At 38.1% G+C, this 19,468-nt stretch overlaps 1 protein-coding gene across 1 annotated transcript in view; it reads left to right on the top strand.

The window, feature by feature from the left end:
• The first annotated feature begins 2,331 nt into the window (after positions 1 to 2,331).
• Positions 2,332 to 19,468, top strand: part of LOC131856057 (TMV resistance protein N-like) — a 64,620-nt gene continuing 47,483 nt past the window's right edge. Inside the window, exons 1-4 of the mRNA XM_059207240.1 lie at positions 2,332 to 2,993; positions 3,084 to 3,218; positions 3,567 to 3,874; positions 3,968 to 4,167. Coding sequence (XP_059063223.1) covers positions 2,667 to 2,993; positions 3,084 to 3,218; positions 3,567 to 3,874; positions 3,968 to 4,167 — 970 coding nt within the window. The 5' untranslated portion in view covers positions 2,332 to 2,666. The remainder of the gene's footprint in view (positions 2,994 to 3,083; positions 3,219 to 3,566; positions 3,875 to 3,967; positions 4,168 to 19,468) is intronic.

Raw genomic sequence — 19,468 nt, 5'->3', positions numbered from 1 at the left:
TATTCAACAAATTTGTCAAACCACGATCTAAGTAGTGTTGTTCGCATATTGTGTCAATCCCCACGCCCATCAATAATAAGGATTCAATATATGATTTACATTCATTTGATAGTCTTGGCGCAATAATGCTCCTTGGATCACCATAAGGGTCATTATTCCCATGACAGAATTCACCATTAGCATCCTGGTGGGTAAAATTATATGTAAGTATTGCAACGTCAGGTTTTCCATACATAACCCTAACAATGAAATGGGTTTCACGACCCTTTTTTTGAGTAAAGTTTCATATCCTTTGCACTTTTTTATATTTATTTCTTTTATCCTCAGCCCCAAAAGCACAATGATGCCTATTTATACATGTACCAAAATATATTTATTAATATATATTGTAAATGATAAGTGTAAGATGTGACATACTTGATTATTATATTAAATATAGGCAAACCTTGAATACATCTTGGTAGCATGATCCAGTATGATTTGTCAAGTTGATCTCTTGACGATCCTTGCATATAAATTATGTCTCTGCACTATCCAATAAACCTTCTCCTTTGACAAAGTGAGAGACTCTCTCAAGAGGAATAGCGGCACATAAATCCAGATCTTGGACATTCTCCTTTACAATAGGTGTCCATTCAAGGTTATCACTTGAAAAATGATTTTCTTCGTTGGGAATGTCTTGCACATCTAGTTGGATGAGTGATTTCCATTTCCACTTCCTCCCCATTCTCAATAATATTAGATGGTTAGTGACCCTCTATCTTAAAAAATGTAAGAACAATAAAATGTCACTATCACATGGTTAAAGGGCTTGCTCAATATTTTATTGCTAGTGGATAATCTAGTATATTTTGTTCCATGTTTGTTCTATGAAGATAAAAATTAATTTAGGGAATGATTCTATAGGAAATTTAAACCATAATAATTGTCAACTTTCTCCCACATCACCCTTCATTCTTCTTGCTCAATTTATCAAAGTACATGGGTTGGGATCCGCGGTATGTGTTTGGTTGTGTGGTAGAAGCATAGACAAAGTTAGTTGTATTGTAGAAGGGCATGGAGGATTGAGGAAATGAAGCATGTATTGACGATGAAGGAAGAGAAGTATGAATAAATGATGAAGGGATAGAGGTATGTTGGGATAAAGGTATGAAGGGATAGAGGTATCTATGCAAGAAGGTCCTATGCTTAAGCAAGAGTCTATGATTAATGTACCAAAACTTTTGGTGCCTAACAAGTTGAGCTTGTGTGAGCTTCTTCTTTTTAATTGGACGTGCAAGGGTTTTCTTAGGATGCTTATACAACTTGGGCTTGTACTACATGAGACGGACAAAGTTTTGATGTGGTTTAGACTCATTTGGGAATTTGGACTTGTTAACAAAAAGTCCAAATTTTTGTCGACCATGACTAGGATGATGACTAGGACTTTGACTTTGACTTGGAAAAAATATTTGTTTTGGATAAATGTTTTGTAAAGTGCTTGGGGATGATGATGTGTTAGATCTACTCTTGTTAAACAAGTGTCAAGAAAAGCAAACACAATGGTCAAATGAACTTGGAATCAAAGATACTCATACTCATTTACAACATTCCTAGGGCTAGCAAGGACAATAGTCAACGAATCCCACTTGGTTTCCCAGCTACACCTACCCAGAGCGAACACTTAGATGCTTGACCCCACTGGCTCCCCTCCACGACATTCACTTCTCCGGGGTAGCCAAGCATTAGTTCCAATGAAAACTCCCCATGGCGAACTTTGTGTCTCTGCTAAAGGCCGTAAAAATGTGGGCGCCTTCGAAGGTCCGACCTCCTGCACCAATGACTAGAAGGTTTTTGGTCTGTAAGCACAAGGATTCTAGTAAGGATTTCAGTTAGAAGACTACTCTTCGAGGTTGCGCAAGCGGGATTGAGACATATAGCCCAACAAACTATCAAGCACCTTAGTAGTCATGCAAGCGTGATTTAGACCTTAAGGGCCCTACAAGATGCTTAATATGAGAGTAAACTCTCAAATAGCTCCAACCTCTGAAATTTTCATCTCAAGAGGCCTATGGGGTGCGGTTACCAGAAGAGAGGGTTAGTACTGATTGAGGGTTAGTATTAACTATACGGCTAGTGATACCCTTCCCCTATGCACAACAGAATAATAAAAGCAGCTTTAAATGCGGGAAAAACGTTTGAATTGACTGGTCGGTTTAGTGGTATCCACGTCGAAAAGTAATTGAGACTAGAGAGGGACCCGTTCTCCTTGACCAATGGATTACTCTTTATCATTATTCTTGTGTCAGTTCACGCATTTCATGGAAAGAGGTTTTCATGTTACGGAGTGAGATTTCCAGAGTCCAAATCCAAAGGCATTCCTATTAAATCTTAGAGACTAGTGTTTTCTTTTACTTGTAATTTGTCTCTGCCACTCCGTGTCAATCCACCCATTTTCTTACAGTATAGGTTTTTCCCTTATAACATCAGCTTCAATCCAGCCTAGAGAGTATATCTTTATTCTCCTAGTATTGGTGCACCCACGGCTTAGAGAACTGTGTATTTCTTTAGATGTCTTAGGGTTTCACAGTAGCAAGGAGCTTGTGGAAAACAATAGAGAAATTTTTTATATGTGATTATTCAGCTTGTCCGCTAAGTATCTCAACCAAAAATTTCTCTGACTGGCCATGGGTCCTTCTTGTAATTGTTGTTGGTGCTGGAAAAGAAAGCCCACAGAAAGGGCACCACCAAATCCTTCTGTAAGTCCCTGCACATCCCCATCACAAGATCTAGTCACTACTTCCATAAACCCATCAACAGATTCTCCTAATCGACTTCAGATTGTGATCTCCTCCACACAGCCATCATCCACAGCACCACACCCACCTTCTACTTCCAAAAAGCCACTACCCACGCTCCAAGAAGTTATCAGCAGTTTCCAAAAAATCGACATTGAAAGCCAGGGAGATGATTTTATCAAAGCCATTGAAGATTTCTTAAGGACGGCCCAAAAGGTTAGTATAAGCTCGATCTTCTCTTAATTCAAAGGGTAAAATAATGATGAGAGGTCTTTCATAGTGTTCAATTCTTGTAATTGTTTGCAGCCTACAACAGATACTCCATCTACAAGTTCTCCTCATACAGACAAGCTCTCAAACTGGGCTTCCATTATCCAGAGCGGAGGAAATTTTTTAAAATTTATTAATGATCATACAGAGAAAATAAAAATCGACAGTAAGGTCAGTTGTCCACAACCCTGTGTGCTGCTTTTGGATTTCAATTGTATGTTTTTATTTACATCAATATTACAGATTTCTATAATCCATCATCAGAATGTTAAATTATACATTTTTATTTGCATCAATATTGTTCCCTTTTGTAATCCATCATCATGATATTAGATTATGTATTTTTATTTGTATCAACATTTCTAAATTTCTATTTATATGTTTTTATTTATATCAACATTTCAAATCACATTTTTGATAAACACTAAAATTAGTTACTTGCACAATGCATTTAATAAAATATATTTCTTTCTATACATTTTTCCCTGTTCTCTTAGCCGTGCTTTACTTGGATTACAGGATAGCTCTTTTCAGTTTGGAGAAGCAACAAAAATTGTAGGAAATATACTTGAGCAAATTGGGCAGCTGCATTGGGCAGTTGCAGGGCTATCCATGGTAGGCTATCTAGTCTCAAAATGTGCAAAAGTATCCGAAAACAGGAATGAATGTGTAGAGCTCTTGCAACAAATGATCAACCTTGTATCTCATATTACAAAGTTAAACATTTCTATAAAAGAACAAAAGGTGAGATTTGAAAGAGCTTTTCAATACATTATAGAAGGATCTCTAAGTTGCGCATCCCAACAACAATCGGGAAAAATTTTCAGGTTAGTCAGTACATCATTTCCTCCACGATGTTATGCTTTCTTTACTTAATTTTGTTTTGTCACTCCATTTAATAAATACTTTTAATGTTGCAGCTTCTTGAAATCAAGTGTAAACTCTGAGAAATTGAGGGGTATTCGCACCAAGATAATTGGGCTCTATACGGATCTGAATTTGACGGCTACAACAAAGGTTCTTGATGAAACATTACAGCAAAAGATGGTCACAAAAGAAATATTAAGGCAGAAGACGGTTAGAAAAGAAATATTACCACAAGTCTTTCCGGAGGGCACAGGTAACTCAAAAACAAGCTATTCGTTCTGTATAACATACAAAATTTTGTTAGATCTTTAGTTTTTACACTTGCTATCTTTAATTAATTCTTCAAGAAACTGTGAATGAACGAAAAAATTACCTTGAGAAACACTCCAAAACATCTTTATTTTATTACCTGAGGAGGAAAAAATAGGTTACTTTTTCCATTATTCGAGACCGAGAGTTACATTTTTATTGGATGACGTGTCCACCGTTTCTTACCTTCATCTTCTTTATGTTTTGCAACTTCTATCAATTGAATAACAACAATTTGTATATCTTAATTTTGGTATTGGCATCATTGTGTTTCTAAAGTAATTTTTAGGCATTAAATGCGTTTTTTTCATCATTTTTTTTATGTTTTGCAACTTTTATCAATTGAATTACGACAATTTGTATATTTTATTTTTGGTATTTTATCATGATATTCTCTACAGTAATTTTTAGGCATTATATGCTTGTTTTTTTTCTTAAAATCTTATATGGTATTAGAGGTAATGTTTTAGATTAGTATTTTTATATTACGTTTTGAGAGAGTTAAGGTTACTTTTTTTAATAGAACAAGAGTATTTTTAGTGATCTTTATTTTTTGTAAATAACACATGGTATGACATAGTTTAGTCTCATTTTAACATTACCTTATCATTATATAAGGGCTCAAAACCTAGGAATATCATTCATTAGCTTAAATATAAACACTCTATCTAAAGCCTTCATCCTTTTTCCAATATGCATATAAAGGTAGATTTTTTTAATAATAGTATATGGCTTTAGGTTCAATAACATACCAAATTTTATAATTTTTAAGGTTTTACAATGGTTGAGGTAAGAAGTATGAAGTTTTATGAGGTTCTCAAATGATACTAATTTGTGGTACCCTTGGTATACCAATACTTGGTGTACCCTCCACTACTCAAATTTCATAGCATACGTTGGATGAGTACTAAGAATTGGGTTCACTTTCTAACCAACATACCTACTTCATGATGGCTCTAATTTATTTCCTAGATGCAATTTTATCATTTGTCACCTCTTTTTGTCTCTTGTTGTTCATTAACACATTATTATTCTTGTGACCTCTAGTGTTTACCCATTGCCTTTATCACTTAAGTACCATATCCTCAATACACACACTTGCCATGAACATTCTTTTCCAATAATCAACCTACATGCCCACTCTACCATACCTTGACTATTGAATGTTAAACTATTAATTGGCATTCTATCTTTGAATCATTGTTACCTATGCATTCCACATAATCTAATGAAAAATCAATGCCACACATTAGGTCCTTCCATCACCATACCAAAAGTGGTACACGACATCTTCTCAATTTGCTAAGTTAGCACTATCCATGCAAATGTTATTGTAGAAACTAATCAAACATGCTAGACATCTTTCTCTTTATCCAAACATGTGTAAAAATTTAAAGGATAATTCCTATAAATAATTTGAAAGTTGAGTGTTTATTTTGAAATTATAAAATTTTGGTGAAGGTACATTTTTGTAAGGGTTTGCCAAATTTGTACATATTCCATAAGGCTACTAATCCCTTCAAATTACATGGTTACCATTTTCTATTTAGAATAAAGTTTCAGAAGTTTCATTTGTACTTGCAAGGTGATTCTCTCATTAAGAAAAAATAAGGTCTTGTGTGTACTTGTGTGTGTGCTACATGAATTTTTCTTACATTCTTATTTTCAATTATACACTAATGGAATGACAAAGAATACATATTTTAACGCTCTACAAATATTTCATATGGAAAACTAAGATGATTTTATTTCCTAGGGACAAATGATTTCTCATAATAAAATAAACTAAGAAAGTTAAGCCTATTGTAGACATTGATAAAATTAATTAGTTTAATAATTAATATGAATTTCAGGATTTCCTTTGTAGATAATTAAGTCTCTTGATCTAATATTACTCTTTAAGAACTATATAAACACAAGCACATATGGAAAATAATTATGAAGTATTTTAGATAAAGTGGTAAGATTAAAAGTAATTTTACTTTAGAACATATTAGGTAATTAATTAAGTCAAAGTACTATTAATAACATTTAGGACTTTATCCATAATGGTTGGCTTGTTTCATCAGTGGAACTCCCACTAGGCACCCAAACAAACTGCTATGTCGAGGCTAAAGATGCTTACATTGGGTTACACATGCTAATAAGAGAAGGGTTTTGGCTTGAGAGTGATTCTCTAAATATCATTAGGTGTGTGAGTAAAACAAATGATCCCAACTAGACCATCAAGCATTTGATTCCAGAGTGCCACATCATGATTACCAAATAGGATGATTTCAAAATCTCTCACATTTATCAGGAAGGTAACATGCCAGCAGACCACCTGGCGAACATTGGTGTGGATTATGTGGACATACAATGGTGCACGAAAAAGGAAAATTTCTTGATACAATTGTGTGAACTAACAAGAAAGGACGTCGAAGGCATTAGCTATTCTTAGTGCATTAATGATGATAGACTACCAAATCAATAATAATCGTTCGTGGGATTTTAGTTTGAAATCCAAAACTAGGGTTTCTAGAGTTTTTTTTTGTATCTGGTTTTTCATTACCTGGTTGGGGTTTGGTACCTTCATCCATTATTGTAGAGGCAATTTGCTTATGGGAGGTGACAAAAATAGAATGGAGCCTACTTCCTACGAGAATTGGAAAAAGAATAGAGAGCTATGGACAGAGATTATAGATGGAGGCCTTGTGTCGTATCTCAAGAGGCTTCATGGAAATGACCCCAAAGTGACAGAGGATTTTGTGAATGGTTGGGAGAAAGGCATCCTCATGAATTTTGGAGTAGAATTTAGAATTGATGAAACCTTCAATGTGAAGATATCTGGTTTTCATATGGAAGGCAAGAAGTTTTACAAAAGGAGGAAGACAACAGAAGAAGTCATTGCGGCATTCTTTGACAAAGAAAGTGAGAGAAAAAGGATGTGAAAGATGAAGGATGTCGGCTATAATAGGAAGGACCTGCAATCACTTTGGATGGAGATGGTTGAAGTGATTATGAGGTACATTACTCTTGATGGATGCTATGCTAGTATTTTCTCTTACCACTTTATTGATAACTCAATGATGAAAGAATAGTACCAAACAGGTACTAAGAGGGGGGGGGGGGTGAATCAGTACAAACAAAAATACACTCTTAAACCGGTTTGTCAGCAGACACTGTGAATTGATAGAGAAACAGTAACACCGCTCCTAAAATAGAGTACAACCGATAAAAACCCAGAATAGCTAAGACAAGCATAAACCGGTTAATACCTATCTTCTCATATACTCTAGCACTTCATTTCCATTTCACCCTAATACATGAACAAGTAATCTACCATCAAAGATATACATATGAGCAACTAGATCAACATGATTCATCGCTTGATAGAAAACAACAAAGCATCACATGAAGAAGACATCACACATGACACACACATTTTTCACGTGGAAACCCAATAGGGAAAAACCACAGTGGGGATGACTACCCACAAGATTGTTTTTGAACTCTTTAGAAGTCCGTTCTATTAGGAGCCTTGTCCGGTTAAAGATTGATACAATAGGTTCTGTTAGGAACCGATCCTATTAGGGATCACCCGGTTAAGGGATGGCAAGGATACCTGGTTAAGGGTTAAACCTTGTTAGAGGATTTCAAGAACTCAATTGTTTTGAGTCACCCTGTTAGAGGATTTACAGGAAGCCGGTTAAAGTTACCCTGTTAAGGGATTTTCCAACTGTTGAGGTGGTTAGAGATCAACAGGTATTACAATGATCCTGTAACAGAACTCAATGCCAATGCAGATCCGCTTAAGCTCCTCTTCACCTTCTGCACTTACACTCTGCAGGTATCACTTCTCTCCTTTTGGTATGGCAAAAATCACGTATCCCTTCTCTTGGATACAGACACAACTTTTGCCAACAACCTTAGAAAGAGACACAACATCGACCTTATAGGAAAATAGATAGGTCGGTAGCATAAACCCTAAACCTTAAACCTGTTAGGTTAAGGAATTCAAACGGTTCAATCTTGATCGTTGAGCACACTGCATTAAATGCAACAATTTTTGATCCAATCTCAAGACATTCTCCATTGTCCATTTCCACCGATTTCATGGCGGTTGATAACCCATCACACATTATCACCATTTTACAGACTTTGCACATTTTCGAGGTAGATAGGAACAATTTCCTTCATGCAAGATCCTTCATGCGCACAAGGCTTACATGCCAACACAATCTGTTCTTTGTTACCATGCTAACTCATCACACAAAGTCACCGGTTGAGCCACACAGGCTTGAAGCACTTCAACTGAAAACCCTGAAGTTGAGACTACCAACCAGTAGTCATACAATGCTTCCATGTGCCAGTTCCCATAACCATATGTCGGTTCACCTTGAACAAACATACTGCTTCACTTTGGCACAAATGCCGGTTCACAGTGTTATACCGGTTCTCACATATGTCAGTTCTCACCTCTTCAACATATTGACATCAATGACAATCATACAATGTTATTATGTCCTCATACTGGTTCACATAATGCCAACAATCTCCCCCTTTGGCATTGATGGCAATATACAAAGATATCTCTCCACTTCACATCTTCTCCCCCTTTGGAAACAATGCCAAAGTGGAGGCACAAGCTGCCCTGTTCCATTATGTTGCTCCCCCTGAGGAGTAGCATCCTTCAACACATCAATCCTAAAGAAAAATTTGACTATGCAATACCTGATTGATGTGGAGCATATACCTTTAGTTTACCTCCTGAAGGGGCAACACCCCTAATTCACCTCTTAAGTACATAAATGTAGCCTTTGGGAGAGGCTTGGTGAATATGTTTGCTAATTGCTCCTGAATGGAAACATGTTCCAGTGCAATCTCTTTGTTCTAAACCTTTTCCCTCAAGAAATGATACTTAAGCTCAAAGTGCTTGGTTCTAGAATGTAGAACTAGATTCATGGAGATATTAATTGCAATAGTATTGTCACAAAATATACTTATTGGTTTAGATACAGGAACTTTGAAGCCATTTAATACATGCTTCATCCAAATTGTCTGAGTGCAGTTCATGAAAGCTGCAACATACTCTACTTCCGCTGTAGACTGAGAGATACAACTCTACTTCTTACTCATCCATGAGACCAGTCTACCACCGAGAAAGAATGCACCACCGGTTGTGCTTTTCCAGTCATCTATATTGCCTGCTCAATCAACATCTATGTAAACTTTCAATTTAAAATCCTTGCTATATGGATACCACAATCCATAGTCAATAGTTCCCTTCAGATACCTAAGAATCTGCTTGACTGCAACCAAGTGGGATTCTCTTGGGCTTTTCTGGAATCTTGCAGTAATGCCAACTGCATGTGCAATATCCGGTCTGCTATGCCCTACATAATGCAACTTACCAATCATTGATCGGTATTCCTTCTCATCGACTAATGCCAAGTCATCTTCTTTGGATAGTTTACAACCGGTCACCATCGGAGTACTAACTGGTTTGCTATATTCCATGCCAAAGGTCTTCAACATCTCTTTGATATACTTGGACTGAGTGATAAAGATTCCATTTTTCATCTGCTGGATCTACAGTCCAATGAAGAATTTCATCTCCCCTATGAGTGACATCGCAAAATCTTTCTTCATCTCATCAGCAAACTCATGACTCATCTTGTCATCTCCACCAAAGATAATGTCATCAACAAATACCTCACAGATCAAGATTTGATCTCCTTCAGAATTCAAGTAGATATTGCTATCTTCACTTGTTCTCTCAAATCCAATCTTCACAAGATGGGAATGCAGATGCTCATACCATGCTCTAGGTGCCTGCTTTAGACCATATAAGGCTTTATGTAGCCTACATACCATGTCACTATCTTCAGATAGGGTAAACCCATCTGGTTACTCAATATACACCTCCTCTTCAAGTACAACATTTAGGAATGCAGATTTTACATCCATTTGATATACTTTGAAACCTTTAAAAGCTGCATACGCAAGAACCATACAGACTCCTTCCAATCTGGCTATAGGAGCAAAGGTTTCTCCATAGTCTTCTCCTTTTTCTTGAGCATATCCTTTGCACACCAATCTGGCTTTGTTCCTAATCACTATGCCATCCTCATTCAACTTATTTCTGAAAACCCATTTGGTACCAATGACATTTTTATGCTTCGGTCTGGGTACCAAAGACCATGTACCATTTTTCTCTATCTGGTCAAGTTCTTCTTCCATTGCCTTGATCCAGTCCTCATCTTTATGAGCCTCTTTGAATGATTTAGGCTCAAATTCAAAGATCATACATGAGTTTTCTCTGACCTTTCTTCTTATAAGGATTCCTGCATCCTTATCTCCTATGATCTGCTTAGGATCATGATTTAGCTTGACATACCAAGGAATGGTCTTAATGGATTCCTCTTGTTTTTCTTCTTCATCCTCATCTCCATCAGTATCAGCATCTACATCTACTAGTGTAGGAACACTGTTACTAGTACTTCGTTGACTGACAACCGGTTCCCAGAAGGTTACAACCAGTTCATTTACCCCTTGCTCACTATCGGTTTCCTCGGTTTTCTTAGAGGTTTCATCAATTCTTATATTGATGCTTTCCATAATTCTCTGAGTCCTATTGTTGAAACACTTGAGAGCTTTGCTCTTGGTGGAATATCCTAGGAATATTCTTTCATCACATTTCGCATCAAATTTGCTCTGCTGTTCAGTCCTCTTGATGTAACATTTGCTACCAAACACTCTAAAGTAGCTAACCACAGGTGTCTTACCGGTCCAATACTCATAAGGAGTTTTATCCTTACCTTTCTTGATGAGTTCCTAGTTCATTGTGTAGACTGCAGTGCTCGCCGTTTCTCTCCAAAAGGTGTGATCTACCTTTCCTTGAATTAACATGGTTCTAGCTGCTTCAACCACAACCCGATTATTCCTTTCTGCTAGGCCATTCTGATGTGGAGTCCAGGGGGAAGATAGTTGCCTCTTGATGCCATGTTCTTCACAGTACTTGTTGAATTCACCGAAAGTGAATTCCCCTCCTTGATCAGTTCTCAGGCACTTGATCCTTTTACCGCTTTCCTTCTCCACTAATACTCTGAAAGCTTTGAACTTTACAAAGGCTTCAGACTTGTCTTTTAAGAATGTGACCCACATCATTCTTGAGCAGTCATCAGTGAGAATCATGAAGTACCTATCACCCTGCACACATCTAGTTTTCATAGGACCACACAAATCAGTATGCACAAGATCAAGCAAGTTGTTAGCAGTGAAAGATTTACCTTTAAAGGTTGAGGAAGACATTTTCCCCAATTGACACTCTCTGCACAAGGTATTATCCAGTTTTCTTAGCACCGACAACCCTCTAACTACCTTGATCTTACTAGCCTTCACAATGTTATCAGTTTACATGGCAGAGTCTCCTATGCCATATCCATCTATCATCAAATTTAGCCATAAGACATGTACTTATATTTTCATTCAGCTGAAATAGGTTACCTTTGGTCTGCATGTCGGTGGCCACTAATTCACCATTCTTTCCTTTGATTCTGCAAACTCCATTCTTGAATTCCAGAATGAGGCCACTATCATTTAGCTGGGAAACACTTAGAAGGTTGTGTCTGAGACCATCAACCTAATACACATTGTCAGCACTACTCTTTCCATTAAGAGAGATGGACCCTCTGCCTTTGACCATGCATGGTGCATCATTTCCAAAGCGAACCACACCACCATCATACTCTTCCAAGGATAGAAACTTGCTTCGGTCACCAGTCATATAGTGAGAACAACCACTGTCAATGATCCCCTCATTGGAATTATCAAACCGGGAGATAAGAGCCTTCTTGTCTGATACATCTTCCTCGACAGCAACAAACACAATATCTTCATTTTCTTCATCCTTTGATTCCTCATCTGTGACACCTTCATCAACTGCCACAAAACAGTTTCTTTGGTTTCCTCCTTTGAATTTCTTGAACCTTTCCGGTTTGTCTTTGTTGTCACCATTAGGACAGTTTACAGCAATATGTCCTATCCGGTTGCAAGAAAAGCATTTCAAAGGTAGCTTACCTCTGTATTTGCCGGTTCCTTTAGGAAGTTTCCTAGCAAGGAGAGCTTCAAATGCCATCAAAATCTCCTCATCATCCATTTCTCTGCTCTATCTTGGTTCACCACTAGCGCTAGCTTCTTTTCCTTTTTTGGATGGTACAACAAAAGCTTTAAAAGCTGATTCAGTCTTTTGAACACTGCCATCAAAACTATTTAGCTCATAGGCTATCAACTTTGCAATGATGGAGTCTAGGGATACCTTAGTCTTGTCTATTGATCTCAGCTCCTGAATAGCAGCAACCCTTATTGCATAGACCGACAATAGGGATCTTAGGACTTTGCCTACCATAGTGGAATCTTCTATTTTACCACCTGCACTCCTGATATCTCCAACAATGGTTTTGATTCTTATTCCATACTATTGAATGGTCTCACCTTCAACCATCTGCATATCTTCAAACTTCCCTCTAAGGCTTTCTTCCTTAGCTTGTTTTACATGCTCATCACCCCCATAGATATTTTCAAGAGTATCCCATACCTCTTTGGGATTTTCTTTATCTTGGACATCAATAAACTCAATGTCAGATAAACTACTAATTAGGGCTTCCATGACTTGCCCATTCTCTTGCATCTCTCTCTTTTGGTCATCGGTGAGAGTACTAGTAGGGGTGACATAGACATTCTCAACATAACTCCAGTGTTGAGCACCCATGCTTCTGATGTATATCTTCATTCTGTCTTTCCATATACTGAAATTTTCTCTATTAAACTTTGGACCTTCCCTCTTCATCATTAGACTGGGATCTTTACCTCAAGCGGTTAAGCTTATAACACAGAGGACCTAGAGGATGCTCTGATACCAATTGATAACTCAATGATGAAAGAATAGTACCAAAAAGGTACTGAGAGGGGGGGTGAATCAGTACAGACAAAAATACACTCTTAAATCGGTTTGTCAGCAAACACTGTGCATTGACAGACAAACAATAACACCGGTCCTAAAACAGAGTACAACTAGTAAAAACCCAGAATAGCTAAGACAAGCATAAACCAGTTAATACCTATCTTCTCATATACTCTAACACTTCATTTCCATTTCACCCTAATACATGAACAAGTAATCTACCATCAAAGATATACATATGAGCAACTAGATCAACATGATTCACCGCTTGACAGAAAACAACAAAGCATCACATGAACAAGACATCACACATGACACACATATTTTTCACGTGGAAACCCAATAGGGAAAAACCACGGTGGGGATGAATACCCACAAGCTTGTTTTTGAACTCTTTAGAAGTCCGCTCTGTTAGGAGCCTTGTCTAGTTAAAGACTGATACAATAGGTTCTGTTAGGAACCGATCCTGTTAGGGATCACTCGGTTAAGGGATGGCAAGAATACCTGGTTAAGGGTTAAACCCTGTTAAAGGTTACCTTGTTAGAGGATTTCAAGAACTCAATTATTTTGAATCACCCTGTTAGAGGATTTACAACAAGCTGGTTAAAGCTACCCTATTAAGGGATTTTCCAACTGTTGAGGTGGTTAGAGATCAACAGGTATTACAATGATCTGGTAACAACACTCAATGCCAATGCAGATCCGCTTAAGCTCCTCTTCACCTTTTGTACTTACACTTTGCAGGTATCACTTCTCTCCTTTTGTTCTAGCAAGAATCACGTATCCCTTCTCTTGGATACGCACACACCTTTTTCCAACAACCTCAGAAAGAGACACAACATCGACCTTATAAGAAAATAGATAGGTCGGTAGCATAAGCCCTAAACCCTAAACCTGTTAGGTTAAGGAATTCAAACAGTTCAATCTAGACCATTGAGCACACTGCATTAAATGCAACAGTTCTTGATCCAATCTCAAGACATTCTCCATCATCCATTTCCACCAATTTCATGGCGGCTGATAACCCATCACACATTATCACCGTTTTATAGATTGCACATTCTCGAGGTAGATAGGAACAATCTCCTTCATGCAAGATCCTTCACGTGCACGAGGCTTACGTGGAAACACAATCTGTTCTTCGTTACCATGCTAACTCATCACACAAAGTCACCGGTTGAGCCACACAGGCTTGAAGCACTTCAACCAGAAACCTTGAAGTTGAGACTACCAACCGGTAGTCAAACAATGCTTCCACGTGTCGATTCCCATAACCATATGCTAGTTCACCTTGAACAAACATACCGCTTCACTTTGGCACAAATGTCAGTTCACAATGTTATACCGGTTCTCACATATGTCGGTTCTCACCTCTTCAACATATTGACATCAATGGCAATCATACAATGTTATTATGTCCTCATACCGGTTCACATAATGCCAACATTTATGATATTAAACTATTTTAGGCACAACAAAAGAATTTGTCTGCCTTTCTATTTGTTATCTTCTCTTGAAAATAGCCTAGTGAACCATGCCAAAAATAGTGACAACCCTATTATGCATGAGGCCCAGTTAATCATGCTCATCATGGAATATGCTAAGGATCATTGGGTTAAACCCTCCTCGACGGTTAAATCCCTCAAATCTGTGGTCAACATTGATGTACATTATGTGTCTGATATGGAGATGGACATATAAGAGTCTGGTAGGGCTATGAACTAGCAGGACCTCAATGTCTCAGATGATTTGGAATACTGTCCTTCTCAAGAGGAGGGCCACCAACAAAATATTACACCTGGCACTTGTAACAGGAGAAGAAACAAACATCTTAGATTGTCTATTAGTAAGTATAAAACCCCTAACCCCAATTTACAGGGTTCTAGTCCACCGAATATGAAAAAGTCTAAAATTGGAAAAACCGGGGATACCAAGGGAAAGTAGAAGGAAATAAAGCTGGAAATATCTACTAACATTGAACAGGGGGAACATGGGGATACCCCAAGAGGTTCAGATTTTGGTATTCTCCTTGACAGCTCTGTCAAATGCCAGGAGAACTGTTTTCTTTGAGTTAGTTTAAGGAGTTTAGAATTGATTTCACCTTTGTGGTTATATGCTCATATATCCTTTCTCAACACTGCATATGGGTCTTCTTTGTCTAATTTCTTCTTCTTGTAGAATTTTGAGCCATGGGGAGCAAAGTAACATGCTGTAAGATAAATTATGTTCTCCTTTACCTCAGTTTTTACCCATATGTACTACTCATTTGAATCTTCCTTTTCTACTTGTATGATTTTTCTCCAAGAGTCTCTTACTAAAATTGTTACCCCTCCATATCCCTTGTCGCTTTCAATTAAATCATTCCAAACTGACATCTTTGTGTAACCCTCAAAATTTGAAACACTGCAGCCCTCATATTCATGTGTTTCAAGGAGGACAATTATGTACATCCCCTTAGCTATAGGCCCTAAACCAGGCCCCCTTTTGTTTTTGTAAAGCGGAAAATCGAACCCTAGTTGCTCTCCCCTCTCCAACTCCAAGGAGAGAGAAGGGAGGTCGCTAGGATCAGCGGTTTTCACTTAGAGGAGACTTTACATTCAAAAGAGGGGTTGAAACCCACAAGATCCAATCCCACGCAATGCAAGATTGGATTCTAAATGAGTTTCAAGGGTTAAAACAGCAAGGCTACCCTCTTTTGTAAAGAAATGTGGATAGAAGGATTTAGCTAGGAATGCATGTAAAGTGATAAAGATTCGCTTATAAACAGAGATAGGAATATAGGATGAAGCTGCGGACCTGGGATTAGTAGTAAAATGTCGATACGGCACTGTCCTGCAAATTTGAGCAAAAGTTGACGGGACGATGGCGCCCGGCGTGCACACGGTCCTCCAAAAAATCCGCAAAATGAAGGGGGATCTGTTCGTCTCTGCACAAGGATTCCAGATCTCCAATTTCAGCCACGTACCTGCAACCTACACACAGAAAAGCGAAGACGATTGGGGGGTTAGGGATGAGGGGTTTGCCCTTAGGTCAAACCCCGGTTTTGGAATTAACCAAGAAATGAGAAATGCTGTAAATGTAAATGTTTGTAATGTAAACAAGTACTGATACCTTGTTGCAAGAATGTTTGTATTCTTACATGCGAAGGTGTAAATGTTGTATGTTGTATGTAGTATGTAATATGTGATCTCCTCTTCAATGGTTGAATCCTTGTCTTGAATGCAACACTTAGCCTTGAATGGAGACTTAGAATGATCAATTGCTTGAAGGAATGCTTGAATGCTTGAATGCTTGAATGTTTGAGTATTGTTTCCACGCCTTTTCCCTCTTTCTTCTACTTACCCAAATGGGAGAGGAAAATGTAGTTTATATACTTGTCAATTAGGGCTGATAGACTGATTTTTCCGACCTTGGGCCGACAAGGAAAGTTTATTTTCCAATTTGCAAACATAAAGACCCGATGCCCAAAAGAGACCGGGCCCAAAATAGGACCCAGGGACCAGGGCGCTGGGCGCCATGGTCCTGGAGGACCAGGGCGCTGGGCGCTCTGGTCCCACCTCCCGGAACAGCAGGGTGCAAGGAGGATCAGGCCAGGGTGCAAGAAAATGTAGGTCTGGGTGTCGCAAGCGAGTTTTGGGGTCTCCATTCAGGTTTCGTGTTGCGTCGCCATTGTGAAGACCGAAATGCAGTCGAAATTGCAAGTGTCACAATTTTAGGATGCTACATTTAGCCCCCACTTTAGCGGGAGTATAAGCGTACGCTCATACTTCCGGTAAAGTACAAGGAAACAACATTGAAAGACTTTCACCACGTCAAGGAGGCAAGATACGCCAAACCCCCAGTGGACTAAGGATCTTACGACTTCGATTGACAAAGTAAAAGGGAAGATCACGAGGGAGAACCATGACTGTCAGTAGTAAGGTTCCCTCACTATGAGTCATGCAAGAAAAGATATCAAAAATTTTCAAGGCCAAGCTAAGTTCGCCAGGAAATTTTCAAGTATCTTGAAGAGAGAGACGGGGTGTATGCCCCCCTACGTTAAAGCGATCACACATGCCTCAATGGGGGTGATTGCTTTAAGGTAGTGATACACATAAGAAATGAGAAGGGAAAGGAGCACGTTATCGCAAAGATTTAGCCCCCAAGTGTGAGATAAACCCAAGGATAATAGACACAAAACACAAAGCACGAGGTGACTTTGCTTTCCTCGGGGTCAGTATGCTGTATGATAATTCATGTATATCATATGTATATATGCATAATTGTTCTTCATTCCCCAATCAAGGAAGGTCACCTAGAAGAAGGGAACACATGTGTCTTTTGAGTCAACATGAGAGAGACCAAAAGAGATCTCAATGCTTTGCATCGTCCTCAAGTAGAAAACACTAAGGACAACAAATAGAAGAATGAGAATAACACATAGAAGAAGTAAAAAGAGAGGAGGAGAGAATCTGCTATGCTAATGAAACTAGTCTAGCACGTCATCTACCCCCCGATCTTGCTGATCAATATTTCGGGAAGGCAGGGAACATGCTAGAGGAAGAACATTCAACACAGCAGATGGAGCTATCACAAGATCCAAACAAGGGCTATGTTCATGTTCCAAGCCACGTTGTTCTTGTCTAGGAGCTAGGATAAGTGCTTTAGAAAATTCGTTAGATGAATGGTTATCAATATCAACAAGTTCATATTCACTATCAGAAGCAAGAGAAGTAACATTTTCATCATGAATAACATTTTCATCTATTTCATCATCAAGATTTATAAAAATAGGATCTTTAACTCACACAGGATCAAGACCATCATGCATCTTATGTTTAGGAGATTTTGGCTCAATTTTTGATTGAGGAGAAAATGGAATAATGCTTGTTGAAGGTGTTTTTGGAGATTGCAAAGTTTGAGAAGCAGCTGCCTGAGCTCTAAGACGACGCTTTCGTCGGCGTTCACGTGCAGAACGATTTCGTCTAGTCTTAGTAGGAAGTGGAGAAGATTGAGGAGGAGGAATGTTCTCATCCTTATCACTTGGGTGTTTAGGTTGTGGTCTCTTAGGTTGGTCAATAGGAGAAGAGGAAGGTCTCTTCTCTCTATAAAAGGAAGGAGGAGGAACTGCTCCATATAAAGGAGGAATATTTGGTTTAGGAAGGAGACCAAGTCTAGCATGACGAGGAGGTATAGGTCTACTTTTGGGAAGTTTATTAGAGATAGACATAGTCACATCCATGGGAATGGGTTGGGAATCTTTTTGAGGAAAGACATTAGTTTTATCTTTCAAAGGAAGAACTTCCTTCTCAAGAATGATAGGAATATTAAGTTTAGGTGTTCTAGGTTCACTTAAAGATAAGATCATATCTATTTTCCACTTTTGATAAGAGTTGAACAGATGATCACTTCGCGGTGGAAGAGATTGGAATTGTTTAGGCCAAAAATAATCAATAGGAACACCAGAAGATCTTTCAGCTGGTTTAAAGAGACTATGATTGACAGTAACAACTTCACCATTATGGGGAAATTTCAAACACTTGTGAATAGGAGAAGCAATAGCTTTCATGGAAGATAGCCAAGGATAGCCTAGCTTCACACGAAATTGTTCGGATGAAGGAATAATAGCCAAGTTCACACCAAGGGATTTGTTATGGACCTCAATAGGTAATGTAATAGAACCAATTGCAGGAGAAGAAAATGCATCAAATAATTTCACAACCACATTTTTTTTGTCATAGATCACTTGATTCAATTGTAAAGTAAAGAGAAATTCTTTAGTAATAACATTAACCATGCAAGAAGGATCAATAAGCACTCCACGGCAAGGTGTATTTTTGACTTTTGCAACTATATATAAAGGACCATCAGGTGCTCTGATAGTTTCAATGGAATCAAATGTGATGGAAGGTTCTTTAGGGGTTTCTTGCTGCTCTACAAAGTTAATCACATTCGGAGTCATAGACACAAGATCCTCAGGTGAGACAGAGGACTCATTGGTATCAATCGCATTAGAGGTATGAGAAGGTAATGGATCAGTAACAATTTGAAGATTTTGGTTAGGAGGAGCTACAGATGTGTTGCCTTTATCATTCACACCAGAAATAGAGATAGTATTATTATCAATCAAATCTTGAATTTTACCCTTTAAAGCAAAACATTTTTCAGTATCATGCCCAGGTTGACGATGAAATTGACAAAAAGATTTGTTATCAAAATAGGGTGAATTAATCTTTGCAGGATCTATTTGCCTTATAGGAGGAAGAGTAAGCACATTTTGTTCCAATAGCTTATTCATAATACTATGCAATGATTCATTCAA

This window comes from Cryptomeria japonica, chromosome 6, assembly GCF_030272615.1.
Source record: "Cryptomeria japonica chromosome 6, Sugi_1.0, whole genome shotgun sequence".
Taxonomy (NCBI): Eukaryota; Viridiplantae; Streptophyta; class Pinopsida; order Cupressales; family Cupressaceae; genus Cryptomeria; species Cryptomeria japonica.
This window is presented reverse-complemented; position numbering and strand designations above follow the sequence as displayed.